The 10,975-nt window shown below is 47.9% G+C and overlaps 1 protein-coding gene across 2 annotated transcripts in view; it reads right to left on the bottom strand.

Annotated features, from left to right (window-relative positions):
• The window catches only part of PPP1R14D (protein phosphatase 1 regulatory inhibitor subunit 14D), a 12,996-nt gene extending 4,283 nt beyond the window's left edge, over nt 1–8,713 (bottom strand). Inside the window, exons 1-4 of one of the 2 annotated variants that reach the window (XM_032251286.1) lie at nt 7,519–8,176; nt 6,099–6,133; nt 4,516–4,523; nt 1,145–1,191 (exon numbers count right to left, since the gene is read on the bottom strand). In XM_032251286.1, coding sequence (XP_032107177.1) covers nt 1,145–1,191; nt 4,516–4,523; nt 6,099–6,133; nt 7,519–7,777 — 349 coding nt within the window. In that variant the 5' untranslated portion in view covers nt 7,778–8,176. The other variant, XM_032251285.1, reaches the window with a different exon arrangement.
• Between the last annotated feature and the right edge of the window lie 2,262 nt (nt 8,714–10,975).

Here is a 10,975-nt window from a genome sequence, read left to right as displayed (position 1 = left end):
TGCCTGAACCCGGGAGGTGGAGGTTGCGGTGAGCCGAGATCGCGCCCCTCCCCCCCGGCCGGGGAAAAAAAAGAAAAAACCCCCAAAAAAAAAAAAAAAAAAAAAAAAAAAGACATGAGCTCAAATATAATTAATAAAATTAATATTTTACTGCTTCAACAAGAACATTCTATTATTTTTTAATTTACCCATTTTACAGATGAAAAGGACTTTCTTTTTTTTCTTTTTTTGGGACGGAGTTTCGCTCTTGTTACCCAGGCTTGAGTGCAATGGCGCGATCTCGGCTCACCGCAACCTCCGCCTCCTGGGTTCAGGCAATTCTCCTGCCTCAGCCTCCTGAGTAGCTGGGATTACAGGCACGCACCACCATGCCCAGCTAATTTTTTTTTGTATTTTTAGTAGAGACGGGGTTTCACCGTGTTGACCAGGATGGTCTCGATCTCTTGACCTCGTGATCCACCCGCCTCGGCCTCCCAAAGTGCTGGGATTACAGGCTTGAGCCACCGCGCCCGGCAGGACTTTCTTAAGTGAAAATGAATCGGCAGTGAAGAATACGACTCCTAGTACAGTTTAGTGCCACTTTCTTGATTGATGCGAAGGCCCACAGTTGCTTTTGCATTATTAGCACAAATGTCAACACAGTGAAAAAGGCAAACAAAATCTTACTGTTGGCCAGGTGCGCTGTAATCCTGGCAGTTTGGGAGGCCGAGACAGGTGAATCACTTGAGGTCAGGAGTTCGAGACCAGCCTGACCAACTTGGTGAAAGCCCCGTCTCTACTAAAAATACAAAAATTAGCGAGGTGTGGTGCCATGCGCCTGTAATCTCAGCTCCTCAGGAGGCTGAGGCAGGAGAATTGCTTGAACTCGGGAGGTGGAGGTTGCAGTGAGCTGAGATCGTGCACCACTGCACTCCAACCTGGTTAACAGAGCAAGACTCTGTCTCAAAAATAATAATAATCTTGCTGGACATGGAGGCTCATGCCCATAATCCCAGCACTTTGGGAGGCTGAGGCCGGTGGATCACTTGAGGTCAGGAGTCTGAGACCAGGCTGGCTAACACAGTGAAATGCCATTTCTACCAAAAATACAAAAAATTAGCCGGGCATGGTGGTGCGTGCCTATAATCTCAGCTACTCGGGAGACTGAGGCAGGAGAATTGCTTGAACCCAGGAAGCAGAGGTTGCAGTGAGCTGAGATCATTGCACTCCAGCTCAGCAAACAAGGACAAAACTCCATCTCAAAAAAAAAAAAAAATATATATATATATATATATACATATATACAGTATATATATGTGTGTGTGTATATATATGTTTGTGTTGTTATGAAAGAGTTCCTGGGAACCTCCATGGGTCACCAGACCACACTTCAAGAACTGATATGTTATCCATTTTTCTGTTGGGATTTTCAGTTTTTTCTTACTAAGAACTCTCTTTTTAAATTATTAAATTCAGATTAACCCTAGATTCCACATATGATGAAACTATTATATTGGAGGGGTGCTGCTGGGGAAATAGGTGTATGTGTTCACATAGTTGAATCTAATGGCATTTTCCAGTGTGTACTGCTTTTTTTTTTTTTTTTAAAGACAGGTTCTTGCTCTGTAGCCCAGGCTGGAGTTCAGTGGTGCAATCCAGGCTCACTGCAGCCTCAATATCCCGGGCTCCAACAAGAGTAGCTGGGACCACAGGCACGCACCACCACGCCCAGCTAATGTATATATTTGTGGTAGAGATGGGGTTTCACCATGTTGCCCAGGCTGGTCTCTAACCCCTGGGCTCAAGCAATCCACCCACCTCGGCCTCCCAAAGTGTTGGGATTACAAGTGTGAGCCACCCTGCCCAGCCACTTCTTTTTTTTTTTTGAGACAGAATCTCACTCTGTCGCCCAGGCTGGAGTGCAGTGGCATGATCTCAGCTCACTGCAACATTGCCTCGGGGGTTCAAGTGATTCTCCTGCCTCAGCCTCCTGAGTAGCTGGGATTACAGGCACCTGGCCTCAAGTCCAGCTAATTTTTTTATTTTTAGTACAGACAGGGTTTCACTGTGTTGGCCAGGCTGGTCTTGAATTCCTGACCTCGTGATCCACCTGCGTCTACCTCCCAAAGTGCTGGGATTTCAAGCAAGAGCTACTGTGCCCAGCCATATTTTATTTATTTTTTTTTTGAGATGGAGTCTTGCTCTGTTGCCCAGGCTGGAGTGCAGTGGTGTGATCTCAGCTCACTGCAACCTCTGCCTCCTGGGTTCAAGCAACTCTCCTGACTCAACTTCCCGGAGTGCTAGGATTACAGGTGGAGGTTGCAGTGAGCTGAGATCGCACCACTGTACTCCAGCCAAGGCGACAAGAGCAAAACTCCATCTCAAAAAATAAAAAAAGGACTGCCACTGCAATCTGGTGTTGACAATATGGGCTCACATCACAGTCTAAATACTCTTGCCCCAAATAATTTTTGAACTCTCAGAAAATAAACAGGTATATAAAACCCCTACTGAGATGAACAAGTGTGAAACATGAGACTCTATGTCACGTAGGGTGGTTTCCTGGAAGCTGCTGCCTGACTTGCTCCCTTTATTACCTCTTCTCCATACCCAGGCCCCTTACTCCTGACATCTCCACTGGGGAGACCAGCAATGAAATAACGCTTAGGTGAACTGACAATTGTTTTTCTTTTTGAAATAGAGACAATTAAGTTAAACATAAATGTTTGTTTCACACATTCATTGACAATATCTTTTTTTTTTTTGGCTTTGTCACCGAGGCTGGAGTACAGTGGCACAATCATGGTTCACTGCAGCCCTGACCTCCCAGGCTCAAGCAATCCTCCCACCTCAGTCTCCCAAGTAGCTGGGACCACAGGCACACACCACCACACCCTGCTAATTTTTTTTTTTTGGACAGGGTTTCACCATGTTATCCATGCTAATCTCAAACTCCTGGGCTCAAGCAATTTGCCCACCTCAGCCTTCCAAAGTACGGCATTATAGGCATCAGCCACTGTGCCCAGCTGACGATACTTTTTTTAAGTCAAAAGTTTAATAGAATAATTAAAATGTTGCTATATCAAAAAGGAAGCTACAGGAAAGAAATGTTTCAAAACTCTGAGGTGGTCAACTGTGCCCCTGCTAATGTGAACATTAGATTTATCCCCAAGGCAGTGACTGGTGACCTTGGCTGGGGCTGTCAACAGAGTGGTGGAAGCAGAAGCCAGATTCCAGTGGATTGAGTGATGACAGGCAGGGAAGAAGTAAATAAGGCTATGAGTGTGAACAAGTCCTTTAAGAAGTTTGGCTCTAAAGTGACAAGAAATAGGGGATGGTAGGCCAGGCGCAGTGGCTCACACCTATAATCTCAGCACTTTGGGAGGCCGAGGTGGGTGGATCACCTGAAGTCAGTAGTTTGAGACCAGCCTGGCCAACATGGTGAAACCCCATCTTTACTAAAAATACAAAAATTGGCTGGGCGTGGTGGCAGGCGCCTGTAATGCCAGCTACTCCTGAGGCTGAGGCAGAATTGCTTGAACCCGGGAGGCAGAAGTTGCAGTGAGCCAAGATTGCACCATTGCACTCCAGTCTGGGTGACAAGAATGAAACTCCATCTCAAAAAAAGAACAAAGAGGCCAGGCGCGGTGGTTCACACCTGTAATCCCAGCACTTTGGGAGGCTGAGGCGGGTGGATCACAAGGTTAAGAGATCGAGACCATCCTGGCCAACATGGTGAAACCCCATCTCTACTAAAAATACAAAAATATGTATAAATATATATATTAGCCAGGCGTGGTGGTGTGTGCCTATAGTCCCAGCTACTTGGGAGACTGAGTCAGGAGAATCGCTTGAACCTGAGAGGTGGAGGTTGCAGTGAGCCAAGATCGTGCCACAGCACTCCAGCCTGTGCAATAGAGTGAGACTCTGTCTCGGAAAAAAAAAAAAGAAGAAGAAATAGAGGGGATGGTAACTAAAGGGGTACATGCTGGGCAAGGGTCTTCATAAAAGGAGAAACCCATGCATGTTTAAGTCCCTGCTTAGAAGGCAAATCCATGCTCTACCTCCAGGCAACAGGAGCTCCAGGACCCCAAGTCTGTTTGCATCCCCAGACTTGACCCCACACTGGGCTGCACATCCAGGAAGAAGAGGTAGAGCCCTCCAACAAAGGAAGTTTTGTCCTCATGATACTAAACAAGTGTTGCATTCTTAGATGCTTTTCCACTGCTGCTGTCCAAGGTGGGTGTTTGAGGTAGAGCCCTGCTGGGTGGGCAGGGGCTCTGCATAGAACTGGAATGGAGCAGTATAAGGCTAAAGATGGCGCTGCCTTGACCTCTACCCAAGATAACCAACCACCTGGGGCTTCCCTAGCCACTTAACTGCTTCATGCTGAGAAGAGCAGGGATTGGGAGAGAAACCACCACCTGGCACCTTTGGACAATTGCCATAGCAACCACGGGCCGGACATTTTATTCCAGTCATTGCCTGGGAGTGGTCCTCCCACATGTCTTGTTTTCTGTGTTACAAGTTTATTACTGTATGACCTCCAGCCCTTCACTTTCATCTTGCAAAACAAAGTTCTTTAGCTACCATCAGTCTTTCCCTGATGCCTGGAAGGATCTGCCCTGGAGTGTCTGAAATTGGAGACTTTATGCAAGTGCACAACAAACAATCTGAAATGGAAACTGATCCAGTAGAGCGTGCTGGAACTAGTGAGGGGCAGTGGATGTGTCCAGCAGATACAGGCCAAGACAGTTTGCCTCCCAGCTCCAAGGCGTCTCCGTACCCTCCATGAGTGGGCTTGGGATGCTGCAAGGGACATGGTCAATAGCTTGACCAAACTGACACATGACCCAGTTAGTTTCAAGATAGACTGGGCCACATCAATCATTCTTCCCCACCTCCAACCCTAGTGAGGAGGGAGACCCAGGCATTTGGGATTCCCTCCCCCTCTGTCATCCACTGTGCATCTCAATAAAAGAGAGAGCAGGCCAGCTGGTGCCTCCTGAGTCTCCTTCCTGAAAACAGCAGGCTAGGCCTTAGGGAAACTCTCCAGAAGGCACTATTTTTACTTAAAACAAGATCAAACCAGAAACCTTTTCACATGTGAGTCCTAAAACTGTAAACCAAAACCTTTTCACATGTGAGTCCTAAAACTATGAACCTAAGATTCTTCCACGTGTAACATCTAAAGTATAAGCCCATATAAAGGCTGAACCTCCTTTTGTTAGACAAGCTTCGCTGTTAGGTATCTATGCCACCCTGCTCCCAGCTGAAATAAATTCCTTCCTCCTGTATTCCGTGTCCGAGAGATCCTTTCCCACGGCCGCTCCTGCTACACTAGGACTGCGGATAACCCTTACCCACAGGAATTACAGGGCCCTGCTGCCCCAAAAAGGTAGGATCTGAGTCAACAAGAAGCAGAAACAAGGACACATACTTTGAGATCTTGGCTAGCTTGGTGTTCTCAGCCCAGCTACACATTAGAACCAACTGTGGAGCTTATAAAAAAATGCTCAGTATCTGGACTCCACTGTAGATTTAAATTTAGTTGAGGATCTGAGGCATCTGGTTTTTTTCTTAAGTATTTCAGGTGTGGAGAACCATTGGTTGCTCAAATAAGTGGCCAGGCTCCACAGCTGGTCCCATGGCTTCAGCATGGACAGTGTGGGACTACTGGTGAGACCTTGGGCAAGTTATTCAACATCAGTAAACCTCCATTCCCTCAGCTGTAAAAAAGTACCTGCTGCCCAGGCATGGTGGCTCACACCTATAATCCCAGCACTTTGGGAGGGCAAAGTTGGAGGATGGTTAGAGCCCAGGAGTTCAAGACCAATCTGGGCAACATAGCGAGACTCCATCTTTTTTTTAAAAAAAAAAGGCCGGGCGCGGTGGCTCAAGCCTGTAATCCCAGTACTTTGGGAGACCGAGGCGGGTGGATCACGAGGTCAAGAGATCGAGACCATCCTGGTCAACATGGTGAAACCCCGTCTCTACTAAAAATACAAAAACATTAGCTGGGCATGGTGGCGTGTGCCTGTAATCCCAGCTACTCAGGAGGCTGAGGCAGGAGAATTGCCTGAAGCCAGGAGGCGGAGGTTGCGGTGAGCCGAGATTGCGCCATTGCACTCCAGCCTGGGTAACGAGAGCGAAACTCCGTCTCAAAAAAAAAAAAAATTAGCTGGGCATGGTAGTCCCAGATACTTGGGAGGCTAAGGCAGGAGAACTGCTTGAACCTGGGAGGCGGAGGCTGCAGTGAGCCGAGATCGAGCCACTGCACTCCAGCCTGGCGCCTGGCGACAGAGCAAGACTGAAGAAAAAAAAAAAAAAAAAGCAGTACCTGCTTAATGGAGTTGTGGGGAGGATTAAATGAAAGAATGCGTGTTATTTTTGGCACGTGGCACTGTGGCTAGCCAATATTTAAGTGTTCAAAACGTTATTCTTATTGCTGGAGCAGCAGTTGTCACCTCTCTAGAATCCAGGTTTGAAGGTATATAAGAAAGTGCCATTTCCAGAGACCAGGGGCCAAGACCTGTCCTTTTCCCAGAGTGCCATTGAGGGGGTCAATCAGAGCCAGGGTCAAGGATTGCTTTTGTCCTGGTATTGGCACTCAGCTCTGGTTACTCTTGACATTCTAGTCCCATGCCATCCATTCTGAAATAGTGAAAATGTTTTATATTCGTGCCGACAGCACAGTAGTCACTAGCTACATGGGGCTATTTAACACTTGCAATGTGGCCCATGTGACTGGGGAACTGAATAATTTTATTAAATTATAATTCATTTAAACTCAAACAGCTACACATCGCTACAGTATTGAAAAATATAGCTCTACGCCAGGCACGGTGGCTCACGCCTGCAATCCCAGCACTATGAGAGGCCGAGGCAGGCAGACTGTTTGAGCCCAGGAGTTCAAGACCAGCCTGGACAACACGGCAAAAACCCATTTCTACGAGAAAATACAAAAAAAAAAATGTGCCAGGTGTGGTGGCACGCAGCCGTAATTCCAGCTACTCAGGAGGCTGAGGTGGGAGGATGACTTGAACCTGGCAGGCGGGGGTTGCAGTGAGCTGAGACTGCATTACTGCATTCCAGCCTGTGCAACAAAGCAAGACTTTGTCTCAAAAGAAGAATGAAAGAAAAAGAAAACAAAAGAAAAGAAAATGTAGCTCTAGACATGTTTGTGTGTTGAGGATGGGACCAAACAGAGATATAAAATGTTGAAAAATACTCTGACCAAGCATTTTCCCTTCTACTATCTCATTTGAGCCTCAGAAAGTCCTATAAAGGAGACATAACAGGCACTAACAGTCCTATTTTACAGATTAGGGATGTTAAAAGACCTTCCCCAGATAACGGAGAGTGTCAGAGGCACAGCCAAGCCTAGAGGGAGGCAGACTTCGGACTTCAGACAGATGCTTTTTCCTTTCATCAGTTACAAAAGCTTTCCCTTCACGGAAGCACCTCACATCAGCCCTCCAGCTCTTGTGAAGTTCTCAGCCCCAAGCCCCCATCTCCTCCCACTCTCCCCTGTTCTACCCACCTGGAAGAGCTCCTGCACCTGAGCATCGACCCATTGCTCCAGCTCCAGCCAGCGCTGGAGCTGGCCCCGGTCATACTTCACCGTCAGGCGGCTGGGTCTCCGGGACCTGGGTAGCTTGGAGGGGTCCGGGTGGGACTTGGACTCTGAGTCTGTAGATGATGTTCTCCTCCTCCCAGAAGTCCAATGGACCTTCTTACATGGGTTCTCCCCATCCGGACTGGGAGATGTGCAGGAAGCAGGGCTTGAAGACAGCATGGAAGGATTGGCCTGGGCAAGGAGCTGTGAAAAACCGCCAGTTCAGAGCAGGGCCACAGAGGGAAGTAAGGAGACAGAGTACAGGAGAGGCCAGCAGGGAAGAAAGGAAGGCAGGAGTAGGGCCAAGGCTCCCAGGGAGGGGCAAGGGCAAAGATCAATAAGCCTTTGGTGCTGGGTACACCAGTCTCCTGGCTCCTCACTGCCAGCCAGTGAGCGGCACTCCAGAGCCGTGCCCCAGCTTTCTTTTCAGCAGCTTCTGGGGCCCAAAGTGGTATAAACTGCAGATGAGCAAAGGTCAAGAGGCTGCCATGCCCAGGGAGGAGGCAGGGGCCCTGGGGTCCTAAAGGGTACAGGCTCTAATCACTGCTTTATGGCCAGCTCTGGAACGGGACCTGAGTTGTTCTCACCTGAGATCCCTCTGTATCCCACCTTCATGGGGCTAGATCCACGCTGGGCTCCGAGAAGCTGTGGTCAAAATCCGCAGAAGCAGGGTCCCTGGCTGGCAGGGATTTTTGCCCAGAGTGTGGCACTGCTGGGGGCAGAGTCCCAGCTGGTGGATGGAGTTGGAGGTCCGTTATCCATGGCTCCCATGGAACCAGTGCCCCCAGTGTCTGGGTGTGTCTGAATGTAAACTGCTATCAGCCTGGCCTATAAAAGCAGTTTGCCTGCTTGTAAAGGCAAATTTATCAAGCCCAGTCTACCAAGCCTGCTCCCCTGAGGCAACTGGTTAGGAAGCCATGTTTAATATCACGTGACCCTCCCGATTGTTGTACTTCCTGATACAGAGAAAACCTGCAGACCTTACTTATACACAAGGGCCAAGGACTAAAAACTTCTAGGCATATACACTTGCATTCTAAAGGCAGTGTATTTTTGTTTAGTCTTTTGTAATGAAAATTTCTAAACTTTAAAAAAAGTAACAGAACAGAAGAAAGCTGTAATTTTTTTTTTTTTTTTTTTTTTTTTAGTCGGAGTTTCGCTGTTGTTGCCCAGACTGGAGTGCAATGGCACGATCTCGGTTCACCGCAACCTCCGACTCCTGGGTTCAAGCAATTCTCCGGCCTCAGCCTCCCGAGTAGCTGGGACTACAGGCATGCACCAGCATGCCCAGCTAATTTTTGTATTTTTAGTAGAGACGAGGTTTCACCTTGTTGACCAGGATGGTCTCGATCTCTTGACCTCGTGATCCACCCGCCTCGGCCTCCCAAAGTGCTGGGATTATAGGCGTGAGCCACAGCGCCCGGCCGAAAACTGTAATTTTTTTAAACATGGGCCCGGGCGCGGTGGCTCACGTCTGTAATCCCAGCACTTTGGGAGGACAAGGCGGGTGGACTGCTTGAGCTTCAGAGTTCAAGACCAGCCTGGGCAACATGGTGAAATTCTGTCTCTACCAAACAAACAAAACAAAAAATTAGCTGGGCATGATGGTGTGCACCTGTGGTTCCACCTACTTAGGAGGCTGAGGTGGAACGATCACTTGAACCCAGGTGGAGTTTATGAGGCAGGAGAATCAGGTCTGGAAGCAGGGAACCTAAGGCTGATTCACTCTGACTTCCTAGAACTAAATTGAAATTTTTAAAAACACAACTTTCCACGCCTATCCAACAAAAGGACCAGAGACTACCTACTGCCTTTGCAAAGGCAGTAAGTTCTGAGGCACAGTTGGGAAATTGAAAGTACTTCAGATTGATTGCTGTGCACAACCAATCAGACTGACTTCGGGCCACTACTTCATTTACATAGGGTGTACACCAAGTAACCAAAGGGAAACTTCTAGAGAGTATTTACCCCAAAATTCTGTAAAGGGGCTTTTGAGCCCCTGTGCTCAGCCAGCTGCTACATTGGAATGTACTTTCATTTTTTCTTTCTTTCTTTTTTTGGATTGAGATGGAGTTTCACACATTGCCCAGGTTGGAGCACAGTGGCACGATCTCGGCTCACTACAACCTCCATGTACCGGGTTCAAGCGATTCTCCTGCCTCAGCCTCCTGAGTAGCTGGGACTACAGGCGCATGCCACCATGCCTGACTAATTTTTGTATTTTTAGTAGAGATGGGGTTTCACCATGTTAGCCAGGATGATCTGGATCTCTTTACCTTGTAATCCACCGAAGCTTGGCCTCCCAAAGTGCTGGGATTATAGACATGAGCCACCATCCCTAGCATGTACTTTCATTTTCAATAAATCTCTGCTTTTGTTGCTTCATTCTTTTCTTGCTTTGTGTGTTTTGTCCAATTCCTTGTTCAAAACGCCAAGAACCTGGACACCCTCCACGGGCAAAGTCACAGTGAACCAACATGGCACAACTGCACTCCAGCCTGGGTGACAGAGACCCCATCTCAAAAAAAAAAAATAATAATAATAATAATAAAGTTCTGCTGTCACAGTCTTGGAATTTTTTTCATTTAAAAAAGGAAAAAAATATTTTTTAAAATGGGTGGGCACAGTGGCTCACACTTGTAATCCCAACACTTTGGGAGGCCAAAGTGGGAGGATCACTTGAGCTTAGGAGTTTGAGACTAGTCTGGGTAACATAGGAATCTGCGTCTCTACAGTTATTATTATTATTATTATTTTTTTTTTTTTTTGAGACGGAGTTTCGCTCTTGTTACCCAGGCTAGAGTGCAATGGCGCCATCTCGGCTCACCGCAACCTCCGCCTCCAGGGTTCAGGCAATTCTCCTGCCTCAGCCTCCTGAGTAGCCGGGACTACAGGCACGCGCCACCATGGCCAGCTAATTTTTTGTATTTTTAGTGGAGACGGGGTTTCACCATGTTGACCAGGATGGTCTCGATCTCTTGACCTCGTGATCCACCCGCCTCGGCCTCCCAAAGTGCTGGGATTACAGGCGTGAGCCACTGCGCCCGGCTTCTACAATTATTATTATTATTATTTTTTTTTTTTTTTTGGAACGGGGTTTCGCTCTTGTTACCCAGGCTGGAGTGCAATGGCGCCATCTCGGCTCACCGCAACCTCCACCTCCTGGGTTCAGGCAATTCTCCTGCCTCAACCTCCTGAGTAGCTGGGATTACAGGCACACGCCACCATGCCCAGCTAATTTTTTGTAGTTTTAGTAGAGACGGGGTTTCACCGTGTTGACCAAGATGGTCTCAATTTCTTGACCTCGTGATCCACCCGCCTCGGCCTCCCAAAGTGCTGGGATCACAGGCATGAGCCACCGCGCCCGGCTTACAATTA

Source organism: Sapajus apella, unplaced genomic scaffold (assembly GCF_009761245.1).
Source record: "Sapajus apella isolate SASKATOON/1434 unplaced genomic scaffold, GSC_monkey_1.0 scaffold74, whole genome shotgun sequence".
NCBI classification, from domain to species: domain Eukaryota; kingdom Metazoa; phylum Chordata; class Mammalia; order Primates; family Cebidae; genus Sapajus; species Sapajus apella.
Note: the sequence above shows the minus strand (reverse complement) of the source record. Positions and strands in the feature narration are given on the sequence as shown.